This window comes from Pungitius pungitius, chromosome 3, assembly GCF_949316345.1.
Source record: "Pungitius pungitius chromosome 3, fPunPun2.1, whole genome shotgun sequence".
NCBI classification, from domain to species: Eukaryota; Metazoa; Chordata; class Actinopteri; order Perciformes; family Gasterosteidae; genus Pungitius; species Pungitius pungitius.
The window spans coordinates 27,441,172-27,465,126 of record NC_084902.1 but is presented as its reverse complement, the minus strand read 5'-3'; the positions used below and the strand labels follow the sequence as shown (position 1 = coordinate 27,465,126).

General features: G+C 52.5%; 1 protein-coding gene and 1 long non-coding RNA gene across 2 annotated transcripts in view; one reads left to right on the top strand and one right to left on the bottom strand.

The window, feature by feature from the left end:
* The window catches only part of klf7a (Kruppel like factor 7a), a 24,695-nt gene extending 5,928 nt beyond the window's left edge, over nt 1-18,767 (top strand). Inside the window, exons 2-4 of the mRNA XM_037480257.2 lie at nt 10,065-10,704; nt 15,557-15,680; nt 18,638-18,767. Coding sequence (XP_037336154.2) covers nt 10,065-10,704; nt 15,557-15,680; nt 18,638-18,689 — 816 coding nt within the window. The 3' untranslated portion in view covers nt 18,690-18,767. The remainder of the gene's footprint in view (nt 1-10,064; nt 10,705-15,556; nt 15,681-18,637) is intronic.
* On the bottom strand, nt 17,466-23,955 carry LOC119223262 (uncharacterized). Its single transcript, XR_005120911.2, has 4 exons — nt 23,803-23,955; nt 23,021-23,132; nt 18,636-18,751; nt 17,466-17,724 (listed from the first exon to the last, which is right to left on the bottom strand). It is a non-coding gene; the product is annotated as an uncharacterized LOC119223262 (long non-coding RNA).

Genomic DNA, 23,955 nt, shown 5'->3' with positions numbered 1-23,955 from the left:
GGTTGCGTCTGGATGAAACCAGACAGTCCACACAGACGCAGACGGGTGCTCACAGCAGACACTTGCTGCTCTAAACGAGGGTTCTTACAGAAGCACATTTTTCGACATTTCTTCATGTCTGGTGATGAGAACGTGTGCTCGGGAATCGACCGCTCACCGCGTCTGAAAGGTCTGCCTTTCATGGGCTCTATCAGACAGCCATTAGGAGAAAACGATGAGATTACTCATCGCCGCTAATGTCCCGGCGTGGCTGTACACTGCCTGTTGCCGTCACTGAATGCCATTAATGAGACGCTACGGGGGACATATATCTTCGGCTGCCCCTCCCTGTGATCCAACTTGGACCACCGGGTGTGTAATCTTCCAGCCTGCTCACATATGTGAACATCCATTGGCTTTGATAATAGCCACAAATTCACACCATGCCCGGGCATTTTATAGCCATCGCTGGCTGTGACATACCGAGCGTCCCATCCCATCTTACTGCCTACCTGTTGCTAGGCAGCCTTGGCAGGCAGGGAGACCAGCTCTGGCCTATTTGTTTGTTTAGCTGTCATTCTGGAGGGCTAATCCCTTCCTGAGGGACTCCAAGCCATCCAGAAACTGACTGGGGCTCCAGCCATGTGGACCGCCTCTCTCCAAAGACTGAGTGATAAAAAAAAAAAAAAGGGGGGCGGGGGGGGGGGCGCAAGGGTGGAGAAAAGAGACAAGGGCAATTTGCCCTGAGTAAACACCGCTGCTTGTTGTTGTCATCCGAAGCCAGTCATCAATCACGGCCCCTGAGCTCTCGGTGGTGACAGCCGCAAGGACGCGGCGCGCTCTGCAGCCGGTCGGATGGATTATGATGCAAGACGGTCGCTGGTGAAGATCACAGCGCAGGGGCCCCCCCCCAGGGCCCCCCCCCCCCCCGTTGACCTCTCTGGGAGCGCTCCGGCTCCGCTCAGAGCTCCGTCAGAAGACGCCACAAGGCCTGGCGTTGGCTTTCGAGGAGAGACACTTTTAGCTGTAGCGTGTTCATGCAGTCTGCCCCCCCCCCCCCCCCCGCGGTGTGTGTGTGCGTGTGAGTGTGCGCGCTTTGCAGCTCTGGGTCGCTGCGGTCGTCCGACATGCAAAGCCGGTGGTGTTCCTCCGCCTCCTCCTTTCCATCTTTACATTTTTTTAATCTTATAAAAACAAGCTTCAATCTGGATTTTACACATGTATTTGAAACCAGAGGTCAGGACTTTGCGTAAAGGCTGTTTTTTTTCGATTCTCAGCTGCTGATGCTCAATTCACTGGAAGATTAAACTGGGTCCCAAATAACCCTAAAGACACTGGTATCATAAGCCCACTGGGTACATGGTGTAGTTTCAGTCAATCCAAAGCCCTGTGGGGCTGAGTTGTCTGAATAAGATACGACTTGCATCCTCTAAAACCAGGCAGATTCAGCTTGAATTGGGATTAGCCTATATGTCAAGGCCTGAAAGCACCATTTTTCACGTAAAAAAAAAAGAAATATTACTTTGACATGCAGCCTTGAAAAAGAGAAGGATGTATAACTGTCAGAGTAAAGAGACTGAGAGGGGGGGGAGACGATTTTGCACCCTGCTTAGCCCCCCCGAACGGCCTGGGAAGTGCCCTGTTCTGTGATTTAATGAGCCCGGCGGGAGGAGCCATCCGTCAGCGTGACGGCGTACCTCTGTCTCCCATTGTTCTGTTCTGGTATGCGGGGCAGAGCGCTGTGTGTTTTAAGCCCTAACGATGGGCTCGCAACCCTTTGATTAGACGAATCTCCCGGTGCTAATTAAGATTCGGGCTGCCAAAAGAGATGTGTGTTTAGAGGCTCTCTGTGTGGAGCATGGCGTTGTGTGTGAGGAGTTAACAGGATGTGTTCTTTGGTGTAATTTTGTGTGCTGACATGAGATGCCAATGTTGTTTGTTTGGGTTCCTGAAAAGGGAATCTTTTTAAAATAGCAAAATTTAGCAAATAAAATGACAAATATCGAAATGTTCCGTCATTGACCCAAAGGGGTTGGTAAGCAGACTGGTTTTAGCTGGCGTAAGTCGTCATTCTTCAGGCTGCGTGAGCGCGTTTGCATCATCTCAAAGCGGAGCAATAACTTCCAGCATTCAGCGCTGCATCCGAAACAAAAATGAATGCGACGCAAGTACCCGTTTATGACTTTGAAGCCTGACAGCGCCGCCCCCCCCCCCCCCCCCCCTCCCCCACGCCGTAAATGTTTCCCCCGTCATTTCAACTAAACTGATGTTGTCACATTAATATTTCACCACACAGACCCCCCCCCCCCACCCCGTGGTATATATTCCGGGAAGAGAATCTGATAACTTATGCCAACAAGAACGAAGGCATCTCCCCCCCCCCCCCCCACCCCCCCTTCCTCAACCCCGCCAAACTAACCCCTCCGAGCGCTTGCGTGGCTAGACACCCCCGTCCTCCTGCTCTCCTGTTTACCACCGAGGGTCGTTCCCTCTCTCTTTTTTTTTGTGCCCCAGATACTATTTCATTGTAAAATGAGTCCAATTAGCGGAGCCGCTCGCCGGTGGCTGTGGTCTGGCTGCGTCTTCGAGTTATTTGGGTCGGCAGCTATTTTCAGCCCTGCGATGTTGCCAGGAATACTTCAGGGACCAGCGACTGTTTTATAAGAGAGCACATCAATAATTTTCATTGCTTTATGTGCGTGCGTGTGTGTGTGTGTGTGTGTGTGTGTGTGTGTGTGTGTGAGAGAGAGAGCGAGGCGGGGAGAAGGAGGACGCTTCACAGCCAGGGTTTATTGGGTTTATGTGTGCGCACGTGCATCAGAACCAAAAGTGTTTTCTCTTGAATATTCAGCAGCGCAGCTGCTACGTGTGTTTGTTTTTTTTCTCCACGTGCACGCGTTTAATGTGTCCCGCACGTCTCAGCGTAACCGGCGAGGCCTTCCCATTAACTTGACAAACATGAATTCCCCGGGCCTTTTACACTTTCACCCACAGGTTCCGGCCTTCGCCCCCCCCCCCCCCGCGCCCCGCGATCACCCCGCTTTCTCCAGCTCAACGCCAACACACACACACACGGGGAGCTAAAGGCCACAGTCAATGAGTTCCTAACAGCTTTCTCAGTGGCCGCTCTCCGCTGGGACCACGTGTCCGTTGTCGGGACGGAATTGGGGTGAAAAGTCCTCGCACTCGGCTGGAAAGCCAGCTGCTCGGCGCAGAGGGGTGAACGGGTTCAGCCCCGCCGCCGGCGCCGCCTCCGCCGCCTCCGCCCGTCCTCGTCCAAGACGAAACTCTCTCTCTCTCTCTCTCTCTCTCTCTCTCCCCCTCCCTCCCTCTCTATCTCCCGGAGGAGAGCCCACAGCGGCGGCGGTGGCGGCGAGGCGACGTCTTTCAATATTTTAAGCGGCTTGGGCTAATCTTTGTCGCACAGGTTTGTTTTGAAAGCACTGCCGCGGGAATAAAGACGACAGTGCCCCCCCCCCCCCAGTACCTCGGGTAGACATAAAGTCACTGGGATGTACACGCTCTTGCGTAACTGCACACCCCCCCCCCCCCCCCCCCCCCCGCATGCAAACACACACACCGGCATGTCTGCGACCCTGAGCTAATCCACCTTGGCCTCGCTAGACTGTGCCACTGACCTGCTTTCGCAGCTCTCTCAGCTCTTACACCCCCCCCCCCAGTTGCTCCTCATGGTTTTGACGCCTGTAATGAGGCAAAAGGCCTGAAACGGGTAGCTGAGCGTCACGCACGACCCGCATGGCCCTAAAAGGCCGGTAAACACAGACCAGACGTCCCGTTGAGCCGAAGTGTGACAATGGGCGACGGCGGCTCTTATCGGCGCGGCGCCACAGTTGCACTTTAGCAGGTTTCTGGGTGGACGTGATCGGGCTGCCGAGCGACGCTCTTCCCCCCCCCCCCCCACGACTGGCACCGCGCTGGGGGAGAGGAAGAAGAGTTTTTCCGCTTCACTGTTCCCTTTATCTCCACCTCTGCTGTAATTCTGGGCCCCCCACCTCTCTCTCTCTCTCTCTCTCTCCCTTCTCGCCACTCGCCGCCCTTTTGTTTCTCCTTTGCCTTTTTCCCAGCCAAGGCCCCCCCCTCTCTCTCTCGCCGCGTCACTGTGCCTTTGTGTGGGCTAATGAAGATTAGCCAGCCTGCCGCACACAATGGGGTCCCCCCCCCCCCCCCCCGCATCCGGGGGAGAGCAGACTCCCGAAATCCTGCCGCAAGCTGCTAACCCCTCGATGTAAAACCACTGTTATCGCCCGACCCCCACCGCACCACAGCCGCGCACACACACATCGCGGGTTGGTTCCGCCCCCCCCCCCCCCTGCCCGCCCTGCCGCGGCGAAAGCAAAATGGCCGAAATGTCTCGTGATTAGATTACGGCGGTTTTGACGGCTGCGAGGGAGCGCTTGGGCGACTCATGCGCCGATAAACAGCGGCTCACCCAAATCCAGTTAAAGTGAGACAGTCCCCCTCCCCGGCGAGTGAGACACGGCTCCACGCGTCAGGATTATCCCCCCCCCTACAAACCCCTACCCTTTCCTCCGCTGCCATTCTCCTCCTTCTCTCCATCATTCAGCGTTTTTTTTTTTTCTTTTTTCGGGTCTCAAGATGCTTCCTTGGCCAACTCCTCTGTTCTCCCCTCTTATCTTATTTCACCCCCACCCCTCCAGTCCTCGACTTAATACCGGAACAAAGACGCTTTTCCACACTTTGTCACAAGCCGTTTAGATGGAGCAGCAGAGGTCTTTATGCGCACTGCACTTGTTGTATCCAGAGCCTAAAACCCCCTTAATAATGCCGGTATCAACCCACAGGTCGGCTAATCCCCTCTCCCCCCCCCCAAATCTGTTGACTTGTCGAGCTGCGTTCAGCCTTTCGCAGGATGTTTGCGTAGCTTTGTCTGTGAGGACGGATGAATTATTCAGATCGGACAGCAGGAGAGAGAAAAAAAAAATGGGCCTGTCCACTCATTTTGGGAGTTTGTCCACAACCGAGGTTTGTTTTCCGGCGGGGTTCTCGATATCTGGCGTCCGTGTCTAGACGAGGTCCCTGGTGCCCGGGACGTTGCGGATGTGTGGTTTCCGTCGTGTCCGCGTCGGGAGGCGAGCGGTGGGAAGAAAATGTCTCTCTGCTCCATTAGGCCGAGTTCACAGGGCGCTCCGTCGTATCATCGCGTCTTCTTCGTGCTGGATGAGAGCATCTCTGAAGACACTTCCGCCGTGCGGTATCAGGAGCCAGGTGAGGCTCCGGCTCAACCCCCGGAGAGATGGAGCTGTTAGTCAGCGAGGAGGAGGACCCCCCCCCCGCCACTCCTGTTTGCAGCGTTGGCGGCTTGGTACCCCCCCCCCCCCCCTTTAATCTGTAAAGTAGCTTTTTGCTTATAAACCTGTAGGAGATACCGTAGCTTCACCCTTCAGCCTCGCTGCCCCCTTCTTTAACCTGTCTGTCTCGCAGATAAATTAGCTGTGTCCCCCCCCCCCTCACCCCCTCCTCCCCTCTAGCTCTGTCTCATTGTGTCTCTGCTCCCCCCGGCCAAACACTGCCGCGCTCCCCCGCCGAGAAGAACAGTGCGAAGCGAGGGCGCTCTGTCATTTAGATCGGCGTCGGTGAGAAACGGAGCGTTACCTCACCCCCCCATCCCACTCCCCAACCCCTCTGCCACCCCCCCGCAGGCAGGTTCCCCCGCTCGGCAGGGATCCGGCGAGTGACGCCAACGCTGCTCCCCGAGGTGCGTGAAACCCGGAGGCCGACTTAGCAGGGAGAGGAGGGGGGGGGCTGCTTTTCTTAGATTTTGTGTGGGTGCGAGGAGGGGGGGGAGGGGGGGGTGTTTCCAGTGTAAGCATTGCTCAGTGAAGCTATAGATTACCGTCTCTGTCAGCTGCGACGGCCCCCGCTGATGAGCTCCTGCGCCGCATCACCCCGTATCGATTAGGGCAGACACACAAAGGCCGACGGCGAGATGGCCGGCGCCGCCTCGGGCCGCCCGGTCATTTAGCTGTCACCACAAAGTGATGTCTCGGCCCCGGCGTGATCAATGGAAGACACGGGCCCCTGCAAACAAACAAAAAAACAACGACGAAATAAGAAGAAAAAAGAAGCGCAGTGACAAATGAAAACAGTGAGAGAGACAATGAGACGAGACCGCTTGGTTCCCCGGTTTGTCGCAGGCGACAAATTCCCTTGGATGCGATTGTGGTGCGGCGTCACCTGAAGGGTGAAAAAAGGCTTCGTTTCTAAGGGGGATTTTAATCAGAGCAGCGGTATTGTCTTCGCACCCTGGGAAGCAGCTCTTTGAGCAACGAGAAACACATTTCAAATGAACACACGCCAAAGTCAACAAAAGAAGACACGCGAAGCCGCGACGGAGCCGGCGTTAATTCATGTTAAAGTCGGCGAATCCAATCAGGTCATCACAACATCATGTTTGGGATGAAAAAGGAATCGTGGAAAATTAAACCAAGCGCTCGACCACTGAGATGCTTACACGCGTGTACCCCGTGCGTGTAAGAGGGGGGGGACACCTCGCCTCAACTTTGAGCTAAAAATAAATATCTACGTATTCTCGGAATGATAAAGTCAGCGGGGGATCTTTGAGAAGCTCCACTTAACAACAGTGCTGCATCACCCCCCCCCTCGTACTCCTGCCCTTTTAAACCCTGCTCGCATCAGAGCTGCATATTATTATTCAAAGCACCTTGTCTCTATCACGGCATCAGTAAAAAACAAACATGATTATCCTAAAATTAATGAGGCGTAGCCACCCCATTAGGTTTCTCTCTTTAGTGGTGTTTTGGGGCTTCCTTTGGGGCATTATTCATGCTCTTCTGTTCATATTTATAACCCAGGCTTTTTATTAGCGACCTAGCGGGGTGCTAACAGTTGGGAGGCAGCCCGCTCTTTGATGGTGATGGCAGGCGGCGCGGCGCGGGCCAAATGTGAAGGGCGGGGAGGGAGAGAGAGGGGATCAGCTGCCAGGCCGAGGGCCCCGTGGACGAGGGGAGGAGAGGGTGAGGAGAAAAAGAGAGAGAGATACTTTTTTATAGCTCACAATGAGGAGAAAAAGTTGTTAGAGCAGGACCGGTTCACAGCTCTCTGCCTGCTCGACTTGCGAGAAGCGTGTCTTGTGATCAGCAAGTATTTGTCACACCTGCTGTATTTTAAGCCTCGCCAACGTCAGGTGTGTGCTGCACGTGTGACTCACTCTGTGTGTGTGTGTGTGCACTTTTGGTTGAATTTTTCTTTTCACTACAGTGAAGCTGTGCCGTGATCAGTAAGAACAGTAATATAAGATACAAAGCCCCAAACTACTCAGAGCGCCGGCGTTTCTTTGACGTTGGCGAGAGCTGACAGCCGCTGAAGCCACAGCTGAAACTCATCACGCTAATTAGCCGAGCAATTAAGGGCCGCTCGGCTCGACTCATCGACCCTTCTTGGAAAATGACACAAGTTCAGCGCATATTAACTATTTTAATAATCGTGTAATCATCTCAGGTTATATATTTCACTTCTGGTGGTGACGAGCTTTTTGGATGTCAGCGGGCAGCGGGGTTCCGGGCAGTTTATAACACGTCGTGCATGATGCTGTTAGCACTGACTGCGTTGCGTTCAGGCGCTGGATCTGCATTGTGCACAGTTTAGGCCATTGGCCATCGGTTGGGAGGTGGAGGTGGAGGTGGGGCTGCTGGAGCCTCCACGGGAGGCACTCAGCTTATCCTGGCTCTCATGAAGGCATCATCCCAAAAGCTTTTGAGGAAATGGACGCTGGCTTTATGCGCAGCCAGCTGATGTTGGCTCTACAGATCAGCGTTGGCCCATTGGTGGGTGCTCCTTTTTCTACACACACACACACACACACACACTCACACACACGCAAGCAGGCACTTAATGCCACAGGATCAGTCGTGAGAGTTTAGGCCTGTGCGTAGGTGTTGATACAAACACACACACACACACACACACACACACAAGAGCTGCTTAATTACTCATAATTATGCCACTCACAGATACCCGCGTGCTTGGAAAATCACAGACACACACACACACACACACAAACTATCGTAATCACATGCAGCCACATTGAGTGCGCGCACACGCAGGAACCGCTGATCAACTGCATGACCTTCTCTCTCGCGATGTTAATGTCACCCCCTGGGGGGAGCAGGGTGGTGGGAGGGGGAGGGGGTGCCTTGACGGAGTGACGGGAGAAAAGACTAGTGGGGGGATGGATGGAAAGAAACTCCACCCTCCTCCCCCCCCCCCTCACCTGCGGTCGCATTTTACAACTCTTACCGTGTCGAACACCCCCCCCTCTGTTATGCAGCCTCGGCTCGCCACCCTCACAAGCGGCGTGCGCCAGCCCTCTCCCCGCGTGTGAGGCCCGCGGCTCGCCCTGCGACAGAATCCTGTTATGCCAAATGTCACACTTCCAAAAAGGATTCAACCCCCCCCCCCCCCCCCCCCCGCCGTGTAGAAAAGTCGTCCTTTGCTGTTCCAAACCGAGGCTTCTCTCTCCAGCTCCTGCCTCCTTCACCTTGTCCCTCCATCACTCTCCTCCTCCTCCTCCTCCTGCTGCTGCCTCTTCTCCTTCACCCCCCACAGCCCCCCCCTTCCTCACCACTTATCCGTTTCTATCCTCTTTTCCGCTCCCTTGAACTATCCGTAACTCAAACACACACACACACTCACCTTGGTCTGCAGTTCTCAGCATTTTGCTGAATTAAGTCCCCTTCAACTAGGCGCTTTTAGCGGATAATTAGTCCTCACCTTGGGAGAAGAGGAGGCGACAATGAGAAGAAAAGGGAGAGAGAAAAGCATGATTTGGGGGAACTGATTCCTGATGAGGGGTTAGGCTGGAGGAGAAGGACGAGTGAGAAGGGGAGCGAAGTGGGCAGATGGAGGGGTTGAAATGAAAGTGTTTTATTTTCGTGCCCTTAATGAGTCGGCGCACGCTATTCCCGTCATTGTGTCTCAAGGCTTCCGATATTTAATTGCTCTTTGAGAAAGAAAAAAATAATAATATTACTTGACAATTCACTGGCCATCGAGGAAACAGGTTGAAAGAAGTTCTTTTTTTAAGAATCCATCACAGTCCACAAAAAAGAAGCTTTTTAATCTGATGTCAGTATGCAAATACTTCAGTAAAGAAAAACATCTCAAAATCCCTTTTTGTTGTTGGATGAAGACGACTAAGAGGAGAAATGACTCTCCCTCAGCAACAGACCCCCCCCCCTCAAAAAAGTGGTGGGTTTTTTCTCAGACGGTGGAAACGAGCAGCGTGCGTGTGTGTGTGTGTGTGTGTGTGTGTGCGTGTGGGATTGTAAATGTCTCTGATGTGTTCAGTCTGTACCACCCAATCCCTGATAATGGGACGAGCTTCTCCGTCTGTCAGCGCCTATTTACACAAATGAAGTGGCGAGGTAGCGCGCGCCCAGCGGAGCCCGCTAGCCTCCATCTCAGCTGTCAAAACCTGTTAGCGGCTACAAGAGAAACACAACGATCGCTGGGATCAAGCCCGGCGCCGCCCGTTCAGCCGTAATGGCTTCATCCTTTGGACACGGAGCTCCTCCTTTCCCTCGCCGGGCTCTCCTCTTCGAAGACAACCTCGCCAGCTTGTTGTAAAGTAATAGACTTCTCCGGGACGCCAGTTCTCGCAAAATCGGGAGGTGGTAGCCTTTTGATTTGCCCTCCGAGGGGAGAGGCGTAATAGGGATGAAGCAGACCATTACTACAGCTGAATAAATCGTCCTATCTCGGCTCAGTGGAAGCTTGCCAGCGCTCCATAAAATGTTGTTTGATAGGAGTTCTGTTCAGCTCTTCGGAGTCCCTGCCTCCTGCTGCTCGGGCGCCTCGCTTTGGTTCCCGTGCGCCGCGGCGGCCGCAATCAATCAGTGTGTAATCAGCCGTCTAAGGCGGAGCTGCCAGGTAATCCCGGCTGTCTTGGTGGCTGTGCGTGCGTGCGCGCATGTGACAGCTGGCAGAGCTGCCGGGCTGCCTGTCTGCCTGAGTGGATGGCACCGTTCTGCAGGGTCTAAAGTGTGTCCCCCCCCCCCCCCCCCCCCCTTTTCCTTTTCCCACAGACCTGCCTGGAACTGGAGCGCTATCTGCAGACGGAGCCCAAGCGCCTGTCGGAGCTCTTCGACCAGGACCTGGACGGCCTCCTGACTCCGGCCTACCTGAAGGAGGACGGCGAGGAGGAGCTGGCGGACACCCTGCTGCCCGGCCTGCCCGCCCTGCCGGAGCCCCCGAGCCCGCCCCCAGTCGCCCCCTGCCCGACGCGGAAGCACTTCCCCTCCACGAAAAGAGACCTCAAGTTCAAGGGCCAGGCCCTGGAGAACGCGGATGGGATGGAAGGCGCCCACCAGGCCCAGCTGAGCGCCGTCACCTCCCTGACGCCCCCGTCGTCGCCAGAACTGGGGCGCCACCTGGTCAAATCCAGCCAGACGCTGACGGCCTCGCCGGACGGCACGCTCACCCTGAAGCTGGTGGCCAGGAAGGTGGGGCTCGGCGCGGCGCGGCTGGTGGCGGCGGCGGCGGCGGCACACACACTCCCCGTCCGGATGAACGACGAGGAGGAGGGGGCGGCGGTGGCGTGCGGCGTCGGGGCGGGGGGGGAGCTGCCGGAGAACAAGAAGAGGATCCACCGCTGTCAGTTCAACGGGTGCAGGAAGGTGTACACCAAGAGCTCCCACCTAAAGGCCCACCAGAGGACGCACACAGGTGAGGATCGCTCGCTGAGCACAGGTTGATGCATTTCTTCTCATAACATCAGTCGGTGCACCGCTGAGACGTTCAGTCCGAACACTCTGAACGTAGCAGCTGACTGAGTTGCTGTTTTTAAGTCTCAGCCCCCCAATCACACACAAACACCACGTGGGACCATTTGCTTCTGCTTAATTGGTTTCGGCCTTTGAGGGGAATTCTACCTGCATCCATCTATTTATGTGGGCACATTTATTAATTCTTTCTTCAGGCCGGCCAGCCAAATCCCCTGAATCCCTAGATAACCTGCCTCGAAATAACCGAGTAAAATCTCCCCACTTCACATTGTTGGAACGAGCACAAAATGCAAATGAAGTGATGAGAAATGTAAAGAGGAGAAATGAAAACAGCTGACTAATCATTTACAGGTTAATCCACGCTGTATTAAAGACGACTGAAGGCGGCTCTCTCTGAGTCTGTGTCAAACTAGGACGGGTCCTCCCAGTCAAGGTTCTTCTCGAGACGCAAAGGGGGGGGAGGGTTCAGGAGCCATAACTCTCCCGCTCTTCCATCTCAATCCCGAACCACTCAGACCCCTGTCGGTGAGCTGTCCTCCGTCTGAGTAACTGCGCGCCGATGGATGGATTGACCTGGATAGGCTGCCATTTCCCCGGTTATTATTTTCAGCCCCCCCCCCCGTCCTCTGTGCGTTCTGTACTGTAAAGTCTAGGTCAGCGGGTCCTCGGCCCCAAGCTGTCGGATGTCACGGCCGGAAGTAACGCCTTCACTTTGACGCCAAGAGAACGTGTCACATGGGAAATGCGTGTTATTATCTAACCGGGCGGGTGTGGAGAAAAGTAATAATAGCCGCTGGGCGCCTGTGTTTTCCGTTATCAATTAGCAGGGTTTGGGTTCGGCGCCCGTGCGCCCTCGGGGGGTCTCGATCACACCCGACAAATCAGAGGTGTTTGTTTGAGTGTCTTCGCTGGGAACACGGCGAGGACCACCGAGTCTGGCGGAATGAATTGGGCTCCGACGGCTGCAGACGAAACGCCTGTACCCGACCCAAAGAGAGGCATTCAGGGCTGTGACGGGACGAACATGACATTTTACAGGCGTATGCTCGGGATAGCACATCCAATGTAGGGTGGACTGCCATCCGGACGCTATTGCGTCGCCGTTCCCGACCGCGGAGGGACGGCAGAGAGCGTCCATCACGCCGAATGAGGTTACTCTCAATTCAATTTTCTTTTTCCCCGCCATCCAACTCCATATAAGCTTAAAGGTTGACGGATCACTAAAGTGGTCCAATTTGGAAGGCGCGCGCTGGGCTTGTTTACAAGCCCTCGCCCGCTTTCCCCCTTTTTCTTTCCGCGGGGGGGCGCCGGTATCGATGTAAATAAAACTTGTCAGCGACGGCACGCATCGGTGGAAGAAAACGCGTGATCGCACCCTCGGCGGCGCCATTGGCCCTGAGTGGGTTAAAAGCATCCACCCGGCGACCACCTGCCCTCGTCACTGCGGGCTGCAGAGCAGGGCGACGACGGGGTAGAACGGAGGAAAACGGCAGCCGAGGAGGCGCAGATCGCGACGCACGGGCGAAACAAAGAGTCGACGAAGACGGGGGAGACAGGAACGGGGGAGGTACAGTGGAGCGACCCTCTTCAGAGGGAGACAGCAGTGCCACAGGCTCCCCCATTCACTGAGCCATTATCCTGACAAGTTTAAAGATGTCATTACTCAAATCCCCTTTTTCTTAGTTGTTATTTCCATAAATTACCGACGGAGAAAAGACGACGATTTAATCTGGAATTAGACGGGCTGAGTTGAAATGACGGTGCCCTGTAGAGCTTTTTGTGAATAGGCTTATGGCAGATAAGGAATGGTACAATTAGATTTTGGGAAGGCTGAGGGAACGAGGCCTGTTGGGCTCTTCTCTCTCTCTCTCCCTCTCTAGTTCTCTCCTTAAACCAGTCTCCATGTAACATCCTTGTGCGCTTCTTGCCCACGTTCTTATTGTAGTGCTTTGCTCTTTGGCCTTTCTCTCTCTTTCTTTGTTTTTGAACCAATGATTAGAGGAAAAACATCATATGGCTATATATATATATATATATATATATGTATGTCTCAGCCTCGCATCATGGTATTCAGTGTAATGATCAACTCAATGTTTATTGACACAAAGTTGGTGGTAACAATGCTAAGCGTTGGTCTTTCAGCTCCATCATCCCCATGTCTCTCCCCTGCACGCTTTATTCCTCCATCAGTCTGCCCATCTACCATCCCCCCCCCCCCCCTCCCCCCTCTCCATTGTCTCCGATGCTGTAGTTCCAGGGTTGCGGGCGGGAGCCTTGTGGAGGCTCTCTAATGACCTCTGAGACCCGGATGCCCTGCCTCCGCTCCAGCTAATGGAAGGAATGCAATTAACTTCAACACTGGCACCTGAGAGGCTGGAGCGTGTGTGTGTGTGTGTTTGTGAGAGAGAGAGAGAGAGAGAGAGAGAGGGAGAGAGCATTCGGAAGTAACAGATTACACATAATGGGATTACAGTGACTCAGGAAACACCCAGTTATCAGATTACAAGAAATATGTGAATACTTATTTGATTACTAAAAAAGAAATGGAAAAGGGAGAATGCACTATATTTTTGCCTAAAATGATTGAAATGTGTTAGCTAATTGTTTATTTAATCCAATACTGCAGAATAAATAATGGGTTTCAACAATAGCACTATCCACAATCCAGATTCTTTAAATCAGAAGAAATAATCTACTTAAAGCTTCATAATCCCTTTGTTTTAAAGGCAAAGTAATCCCAAAGTAGCAGAGTATAATCAGATTAAGTGCTGAATTGGGTCTAATCCGGTGGATTAGGTTACTGATTGCCAATCAGTCAAACTTTGTGAAACGTTAAAAAGTACATCCTTCCCTATCCAGTTTCTGTTGTGAGTGTGTTTGAGTGTGTACCTGCTGTACTCGCCTGTTTGTAGGAGGGCATCTTGAGGGAGAGGAGAGAGGAGGGGGTCGCTCTGTTGCCAGGCAACGGGGGGTGCAGCGCATCGTTGGAGGAGTCTGTAGCGGAGTGGTTATGTACCGCTGCAGGCTCTGGTCTCGTAGTCCCCCCCCCCCCCCCCCGTCCCCATCTCCTCACCCTGCACCACCACCACCACCACCACTACTACTACCACCGCCACCACCACCGCCTCCACCCCCACCGCCACCAGCCCCCCCCATCTTGCCCCGTGCAGCTATACGGGTATCGTTGCTAGGCAACTGCCTCTGTGCTCTGCCAGCGTGCTCGGTAATTGGCCGGTGGCATGGCGCCGTGCCGTTGCCAGATCCAGCCAGCTGCACCGACTACTGCCTCCTCATGCTTTCAATGTACACCACCCTGCCCCCTCGCTCCCGTTGCTAAGCAACACATTCAGGCATCCCTGCCTCTCGGGAATTTCATTGGCCAGAGTGGGATGGCCCAGACCTGCTGCTCTGGGTGTTTTGGGGAATTCAGGAAACGCTAAAGGCACAGGCTTTATTTTCTGTTTCTTCAAACCAAAAGCATATTCTACACCAGAAATGAGTTTAGTGTCTGCCATAAAGACACCGTCAAAGAAAAAAGGGATGTCATACACCCCAATATACATGTCGTTATTACACACAAATGATGTAGTTAAAGGTTCAAATGCAAGTCAAAATGAATCAACGTGGATCAAGTGTTATCCATTTGTATTCCTCGCTGGCTTCAAGATTCACAGATTTTCACAGCCTTTCATGGAGGTCATCCTTCTCTCACTCGTTCATTTAGCACCTCATCACGGGCCGCCACCTAACGGCCCTCTGTTTGTCGCCGTCGGGCCCGCACGGGGTCCCTGTCAGGCGGGCCGCTCGCCGCGCGGGCTCTGGTGGAGCGGGGGCCCCGGCGGGGTCACGCGCTCAGCGCCGCGTTTTAGGACAAATTTGCCATGAAATTGGAATCCATTCATACAGTATACATTATTGATTTGTTCACCTTCTGCCCCACGGAACAGATCTGAGCGCACAGCCAGGCGAATTTCACTCTCGCTCGTCTCAATCTGGACTGCCTGCGCCGACAGCAGTGGCTCCATTGATTGTGTCCCCCATTTTCGGTAATCACATTCAACAAATGGAGCCCTGTTTCTTTTTGTGCCAGAGCCACTCGAGCAGAGCCGCTCCCTCCCCCCCCCCCCCCCCCTCCCCCCCACCCCGGTGCAGGAGGGGATGCGACCGATGCGAGGAGACGTCTTCGGGGCGCGGACGCAGCTGCCGGGTTTTGGGGTTCCAGCGTGACTGGCCTAATTATTGACCCACAGCCTGCCTCTGCTCCCCCCCCCCTGCTGGTGTGTCTGCACCCTCTTCTGCCGTAATCCACTTCTGAAGCACTTTCTCTCCTACTCCACTTTTCCCTCTTGGTCTCATCTCACCTCCTCGTCTCACTCTCTCACATCCACCTTGCCTCTAATCCCCCCCCCCTCCTCATCTCTCTCCTCATCTCCCTCTCCATCCACCCCCCCCCCCACTTCTCTCCACCCTCTACTCCTCTTCTGCGTGTTCAGCAAGACCGGAGACCAGTGGGAGCTTCTGCCGGCTCACATTTAAATATCGCCTTGCTCTCCTTTCGGCGCCTCCAAAAAAAAAGGGGGGGGGGGGAGACATGGGATGTCAAAAAAGTATACAGGAGATAATCTCAACAGGAATCTCTCCACGTTTGCTAAGCAGAACGTATCAAGCATGGATCCTCGATTCCACAACAGCGCCACGCGGGGGTTTTACGCCTGACGAATAAGCGCGTGACGGACGGATGAGCGATGAAAAAACAGGTGCTTATGTGTTTTTTTTTTTTTCTCCCCCCCCAGGTGAGAAGCCGTACAAGTGCTCGTGGGAGGGCTGCGAGTGGCGATTCGCCCGGAGCGACGAGCTGACGAGGCACTACCGCAAACACACCGGCGCCAAGCCTTTCAAGTGCAACCACTGTGACAGGTCTGTCACAACACAACTGTTGCTGTTGTTATTGTTGTTGTGTTTTAAACCAAGTTTCCATTCAAAGTTCCACTTCCACTCGCGCAGCAGGTTTGTGTTTTGCACACAGTTTGGTTTCGCAGAGCGCTCACTGCAAGATGCTGCTAACACACCCCAAATGTGTTTGGTACTGACCCAGTTTCAAAGTGTGCTGGCAGGATTACTAATGTGTGCAACACATGCGAGGCTCAACCTGTTCATTCTGCTGGATGCCCACATTAGGCATATTATTAGTGCTTCTCCTCACACTCGATTCTGGGACCGAGGTGTGAGATGTCTGGAGAGCCCATTACCGCACATCACTGGCACGGAATATTCATTTTTGAAGGGGGGACGTATTCCAAACTCATTTGTTAGATTGAGGATGAGATTTATTCACACTCGGAGGGTGTTGCAGACAGAACCCTTGATTGCATGATTACATTTATTTTAACACATACTAATATTAGTTTATGCATTACAGATCCATCAATCATTAGCAACTTTTCTGTGTTGACATACAGATTTTTTTGAACATAGGTAAACTATGAGGATGCATCAGTCTCCGCCTCGCTAACTCTCTCGTGCCCCGTCCTGTCTATAGGCTTTACAGCGGAGGTGTAAAAGTGCGCGGCTCGGTCACTTTGAGGTGCTGATTCGGCGCGGGTTGCGTCCCAATTAGTCACCCTGGGCTCCTGTTTAATTATGAACCACAGCAAAATGTTAATTTGCAAGGCTCCGGTGGACAAAGTCATCAAACATTCAACGGCCATTATGAAAAGATCAGCTTGACTCAGACACAAAAATCCTTACCCCTATTTTAATTACGCCCCTCTGTCTGTGATGCGGCCCTCGCTGACACCTCGGGGATCTCTGAGCAATGTTGACGAGGGGAGGCAGCTCAGTGTCGAAGGGAAGGAACCCCGGGTGAATGATTCATTTCATGCTAATGCACTCCAACCTCTTTCATTTGGTAAACTGTTAGTGTGCTCCGTCTGCGTTCATGCATTTGATACATTAAACACTTTTGTTTCTTATTTGTGTGAGAAAGACGCAGACAGAGGGCCTCCTGACCCGAATCCCCCCCCCCCCCCATCACTTACGGGGTCGCGTTTTGTCATCTCGTGTCCTCTACGTGGTGACATGGTGATCGCATGCGTTCTCTACGCCGCGTGCAGTTTTGTGGACATAAAAAAAGTAATTACATTTAACAGAATTTCGGTTTTCAAGAAGCAGAAAGCAAACGGAAACATGACATCAAAAAAGACGGTTTCAGCAATGTACAATATGTGTGTGCAGCCTCTTTATTGAACATTTGACCTCTTGAATCGTGTATAGATTTATTATGAGAGGACAAAAAGGAAGCACTCTATTGTGTCTTCATGTGTGTGTGTGTGTGTGTGTGTGTGTGTGTGTGTGTCGGTGGTAGCAGAGGGCCAAGCAGTGTCAACTTAATCAGGCCTCAGCTGGACGCACTGTAAATACAGTACCTCTCCCTCCTCACCCATGATTTCCCACCTCCCCCTCCGCCCCCCCCCCCCCTACCACCTCCCCCCTGCAGGCACAATCCTAAATTGGGCCCACCTCTGTCATGTGTCACAAGGCGCCCGACCCCTCCAGCCCAAAGCACTCTCACACACGCACACACACACATCCCGCTGAGATGAAGAAAGAGGGAAAACAGGGGGAGGCAGAGAAGACGGGGTGGAAGATGGAAGAGGATGGGGGGGGGCGAGGGGGGAGAGGAGAGGGAGGAGGGGACAGACCCACGGTGTGCCAGCTGGTGTCGTGCCCCCGAGTCGTGACTCATACTTTACCATCTGTCTCTCCGAGCGCGCGCACACAGACACACACACACACACACCCTGCGAGTCACATGTGTTTCGTCACACGGGGGACGCACATGCAGGTGTGACAGTAAGACAGATGACTGGTGGCTCATCACAGTGTAACTCCCCCTCTTGGCTGATTCCTCTCGACGTCTCAGACAGTCGCTTCTGTCTCGGTGGAAACAGCCAATCGGAACCTGGCGTCAAAAAGAACATGGAAATCAACAGCTGCAGAGCTGTGAAAGGGATGTGAATGCTTGGAATTAATGCACGTTTTAACCTGGTTATTATTGTTTATTTTATAGAGGAATGATAACCCAATTATTTACACACATTTTGCAAACTGTTGTTAGTTTTTATTTTGGCAGTCTTTATGCTCGCAATATATTCTGCACACCTTCATTTCCTGCAGCAATTTTAGGGGCAATTTCTTTTTTTTTTTCTTCTCCCAAACACTGTTAAACCAAATCACTTTAGGAAATTCTCAAAACATGGCAAATACGCCTTTCCGCACTAATCACCAGAACTCCCAATTACCCAAGAGAAAGCAACGCTTGCCTTTCGAACGAAAGCCCTCGTCCGGGGAAAGGAGTCGTAGTGTTTGTTCAGCGAGGACGGAAGGAGAGAAATACTGTCGAACTGCTGCAAAGGGCTGCATCTTTAAGTACACAGAGAATAACCATTTGAAGGCATACATTATGCCAATTTGGTGCCGTCAGGTCGAAATAATCAAACCATCAAAGCAGTCGGAGGAGAAAAATAGACCTGTGCACTTCCAGACCAATTCAATATGTTCCCCGCGCGGCTCTGCCCCGGCAATTTGGCCTGATTTCAGAAGATCCATCTAACGCAGCTGACGTTTTGCAGCACATGTTTTGCATGCTTTGCCCCCCCCCCCTTCTTCACTGTTTCGCCACGTCTGGTTGTTCATGGCGCAGCTGAAGTCATTAGGAGTGCCGCTGAAAATGCTGATGAGGAATTAGTTACACATATACTAATTGCGTGTGCATTACAGCAACATTTAGCCTCAAATGACAAAACAAACTGCCCCGCCTCCACATGTGTCACCGCCTAACGGGCTGTTCTCTGTTTGCCTCCCTTTGCTTACAGGTGTTTCTCGCGGTCGGATCACTTGGCGCTGCACATGAAGAGGCACATCTGAGCGACGTCGGCGTGGGAGAAGGGGATTGAGGCGGAGTGGAGGAATGAGAGAGGGAGCATCATCTGCAGAGAATTAACACCACAGATGTGAGAGAGAGAGAGAGAGAACGAGAGAGAGAGGGAGGGAGGGAGTCGCCCTCGGTCCAGGCGCTTGCAAAAGGTTTGGCCCTGTCCATGCGGACCAGTTGTACAGTCCCCCCCCCGGTCCCCCCCCCCCCCCTCCCTCCTCCCCCCCAGGGCACTGACCACCAGAACTGGTGCTTTGATGTTTTCCTCTGCTCAGAATGGACCTTGAGCTGAGAGGAGAGAAGAGCCGACGGCGTCACACCGCAGGGTGAAAGCGTGCAAGGAAGCAGACTTTCTCTCCCACGAACCTGCCACGGCCTTTACAAATCGCCGAAGGGTTCATCATTTTATCTATGGGACGGATAATACTTTGTAATGATCATTTTTCATCCAACCTTTGTCACGTCTGCCAACTGGATCCATTTGTGAACCCTTTTCGGTCGCCAGTTCGAACGGAGCCTTAGATTGGATTTCGCAAAGACTGAAGGACGGGAGCGTGTCCCACTGGGACAGGGAACGGGGCTGTGAAGACAAATCGAGGTCGTCCGGAGGACCGGCCTCCTTTATGAACATCATCCATTGAGGGTTTCCTCAGGATGATGCTGACTGATCTACTCTGGGAAAGGCCGTTCGTTCTCTTAGAATGTCATCTGACACCCGAGCGCCCCCCAGAGACCGCCCTCTCCAGGCATTTTGGCTCCGACGAGTTGCCATCGGCAGCTGCTTGCACAATTGACTCTTTTTCCAAACCTTTTAGTGAAAAATGCCTCCACAATTCGAGGACTCGCTGAACACTGGATGTCCGCGTGCCGTCGGACGCGCGGACAGCCAGAAGCACAAGTAGAAAGCAGACGATAGCACACCGATCGCAAACAAGATCGTACGCATGACAATGGCTACGTTAGACAATTCAAAAGAGCGTTTTGGAAGAGCGCATTGGAAACGGATGCAGCCAAAAAAGAAGTGTCTGCCGTTGATGCCTGAAATGATCTCTTTGGCACCCAAGTAGCCATTCAGGGTTGATTTTGGGGGTCCCGTTCGCACCAACCCATGCAGAACTCCTCCAACCTAGCAGGCCTCAGACTTCCTTTCAGAAGAATAGACGGCCTTCGCCCCCCCCCTAATCGGACCCTATGCAGATCCAAGAGGGAGGGACTCGCAGGAAAGACACAATTCAATCAATTGGGTGGCTCTTCTCCGAGCAAATCAGCGTGAATGTATCTGTCGTCGGTCCGTACACGTTGCCCATGGAAACACTCAAAACCCCTTCCAGACACAATTCACCTCAATGGCAGATCTTTTTCCCACTGGAGCCGAAATAGCTCGACTCTGAACAACCAGCTTTCTGGCGTCTCACTGGTCGCGCGGGCCCGACCGACGGGGGGGGGGGGGTAGGTCGTCGAGGACGGGCTTTCCAGTGGGTGGCTGCGGAGGAACAGCCTGCTCATTCAGCAGATGATAACTGCCCCCATCAGCTCATGGAACTGCAGAGGAGTGAAACCCACACGCGAGACGTGCACACACACATTCGTCCTCGGCGGCTCCTGGCTCTCGTCCAACGGAACGGAGACGCGTCGCAGTCGAGCTGTTTATTCTTTTGTTTTCGCGACTGAGGCACACAGCAGCCGGTCTCTTTCGGAGGGGATGCGGGTGATTTTATTTCCCTCTGAATACCAGAGGCGCATTTCAATTTTTGGGTACGAATGCATTCCTGCCCAATCTGTCGAAGCTCCCGCTTCGCGTCAATATTTGAACTTACTCTCTTCGTCTAAAGGTGCAAACAAGCCCGGGCTGAACGTTGAGGGCACAGGCCCCTTCACCTGCAGAGACGGGGGGGAAAGGGCCCGCGATTGGGAAGCCACTGGACTTTCGGGTTTATTTTCAAGGACACCAAAAAAAAAAAACGCTCCTCTGGATCGCAGCTACAACACACAGCGGCGACACCGGCCTCTGCGCTGGTCGGGGGTCGGTAAAAAAAAAAGAAATTGTTGAAAGAGACACCAGACTTTTGTAAAAGAGTCCTCAGACCGGCTCTGTGAAGAAGAAGAAGAAGAAGCAGTTTGTGGGTTCAATGGCAGCTCTACTTGTGTGTTGTGTCCCCCTCCCCCTGGTTAAATGAATGGTTGCAAATGTGTGGGAATGTTTTTTTGTTTTCTTTTGTTCGTGATTCGTACCAACCATAGCGAGTGATCGAATGTGCGTCCTCCGCGCCCATTGAGACTTTTGAGGAGCCGAGGCGTGGAGGACGCTCAAGTGGACGGGACAATTTACCAAAAGGTGGACTTTTTCAAGCTCAAAGACGGGGGGGGGGGGGGGACTTCCAATGTGAATGTGTTTTCATCCACGTCCTCCCGGAGGATGCGGTTTTCGGTTCGGTGTCACCTTTATTGAACGATTGTCAATTCTGCCGTGCCTGTGTGTTCTTCGTCGGTTTGTATTTGCACTCGGCACATTTTTTGGAAAGACCACGTCCATATCTGATGTTTTCTGTCTGCTCTGGTCACCAAGTCTGTATAGTGGCTGTTTTTTCTAGCACAAAACGTACACACTCACGCTACACGGACTCGCGCACCAAACTCCCTGAACACACAGAAACACACACACCCACACACACACACAAGCAGCGGATGTACTCATAATCGCTCTCCGTCCATCCTTCCTACGTGTATTTTATCGCTTTTCATGCCACCCTGTTAGAGATCTAGACTGCAGCTCGGGGTGGGGGGGGGTGGGGAGGGGCGGGGGCGCTCCCCCTACATTACTATGTGTAACACCACCTCTTTTTCACCGGGTCTGAATTTCAAATCAAACGAACCCCCTTTTTCTACCAGCATTCCATCGTCGCACCCCCACCCCCCCTTCCACTTTCTCAGATATGAACCCTTTCAACTCCTCCTCCCCCCGCCTCCCCTCTTCGCCCCACCTTCCTGGGCCGCCTCCACCCTTTTTTCTTCGTTGTCTTTCTCCTTTTCTTTCGCTGTACAAAGTGTTTCAAATTTATCATTTGTATATTATGATGTATGGGTGCGATAATGTTCTTTATTATGAAAAAATGAGAAAGATTTATTTTTGTTACCGGTTTGTTTCATAATTCCTTTTTTAAATTGGTATTGTAATATCTCTATGCAAGGAACTGTTCGGTGAATCGTTTTTATTTAAGAATGTAATTATGTGTAATAAATGGTAGAAGCAGTTCGGCACAGAGTATTCACGGTTCTTGGCTGGTCTGTTAATGGCGGCTTCATCCAGCAACAATATGCGCCTAATCGCTGCTGCGCTCACAGGGTTCTTCTTATCCGGTCTCAATCACGCAGCCATTCAGTCTGCACACAATGAGCGGCCGGAGCACCCTTCTGCATTAATTCCCACTGACCAGACAACCCTGAAAGACCGTATGGTTTAGGTCTCCTGCGTTTGTAGGCGAGTGTCGGCGGGATAATTCATTTACTACCTGCTTTCTGTCTGCTATTTGTAGCGTCGCACCGCTGGATACGTTTAAGAAAAAGCCTCTTGATTTATTGCTCCTTCCGATCAAAGGAAGGAAATAGGCCAGAATGGCTTCACTTTGCTTGAATGCACTGACTCGACGTCTCCCTCTCAGGGCTCTGCAGCATTTTAATTACATCTGCTACCAGCCAAGGTGATGACTTATCCGCTACTCCTGCCTTTTGACCATGACTAGCTGATAAAAGGGTAATCGGATAACTAATGGCTAATTAGGGAGTAATTACTCCGCGGTAAATGGCCCTATGCAGCGTATTAATTCTCCTTGGGTCTGGCAGTGAGAAACTCCCATAAGGTTTTTTGTTTCATTGAACGCTCCCTAATTGAAATGGGCACCCTCATCAAGAAGCTTACACGTATCTGTCGAACTTAATGTTCTTTTATCTGTAATTACAGACGGCCCCGGCATTATCTACCTAACTACACCTACTGCGTCAATCCAAGAGACACATTATGAAATTAGAAACGATGGAGGCATTTTTCCGTAAAGGTCGCGCGTCCCATGAGCGCTTTCCGATCGTCATTTCCCCCCCCCCCCCCCCCCCCCATGCGACGGAGATGAGGTTGCATGTGAGTTCACAGCAGAGCTAGACGCCGGTAATGCGTTTCACCAGAGAGGCGACCTCATTCACCTCGACACACAAATGTTAACTCCCATATTCACAAATACAGCGTGATGCATGTATGTCTAAAGGGCAATCTTTTTATTTCTTTCTGTTCTGTTTGTAGCTGGCTGCAGTCCCTTTTAGACCAGTCACCTACCTGGAGATTGACGGGTCATTTTCCACAGCTTTGTGTGCTCCTCCTACAACCTTAACCCTTTCATTATGGTGAACGTTTGGTTTTCCTTGGCCCCCAACCTCTCCTGTCACGTCTGGTTGCAAAAAAAGAAGAGAAAAAAAATACAAGATTGGCAATGGCCTAAATGCCAAACTGGAGGCTTCGCCCAATGGGTGACATCTGAGTGACCACCTTTGCTTCCTTCATACAGTCCATGACGGTCACGGATAACTTCACTACACGGTTAGAATGAGGGGGAAAAAAAACACTTTTTTTTTCTTTTTTCTTCCCTTCAGCTGGTGAATGTGATAGGATCAGAGCACAGACACGCAGTGGAAAGCCTCGGATTTGTTGTCCGGGTAATTACACCGGGGGATTCCAAGCGGAATAATCTGAATAATAGAAAGAACTGAGTTGATAAACACGGCTGTTGAATGCTTGGTTACATGTGCTCAGTCACCCCGTCCTCCTCTGTTGTTTCCATTAATCTGCATCAGATGATAGCAAGCGATGGGATCGATGTAAATCAGCTGAGACAATAGGATTAAAACATCCCGTGATATTGTCTGGTTACGCTGTTCCACACATGCATGTGAAGCATTCAGAAACATTGACTCGGTGTCTGTAGGAAACAGGAAGCTAAATTCTACGTGTTATTCCATTTTAAAGAGAAAACGGCTGACTATTTCTGCAAACAAAAATCAAGACCTCAGGTCCCCCCCCCCCTCGCCCCCCGGCCCTCCCCGGACTTTTTACAAACATACTGCCTCATTGTTCGGTATCCGTGCTGATCGGCTCGCCCTTGAGTCCCCGGGCGGCTATTCACCGCCGCAACACCTGCGCACATCTCAGGAATGTGGTCTTTTCTCTTTGGCACAATGCTCGGCGGACGCCATTGAAGCGGCGTACACACGAGG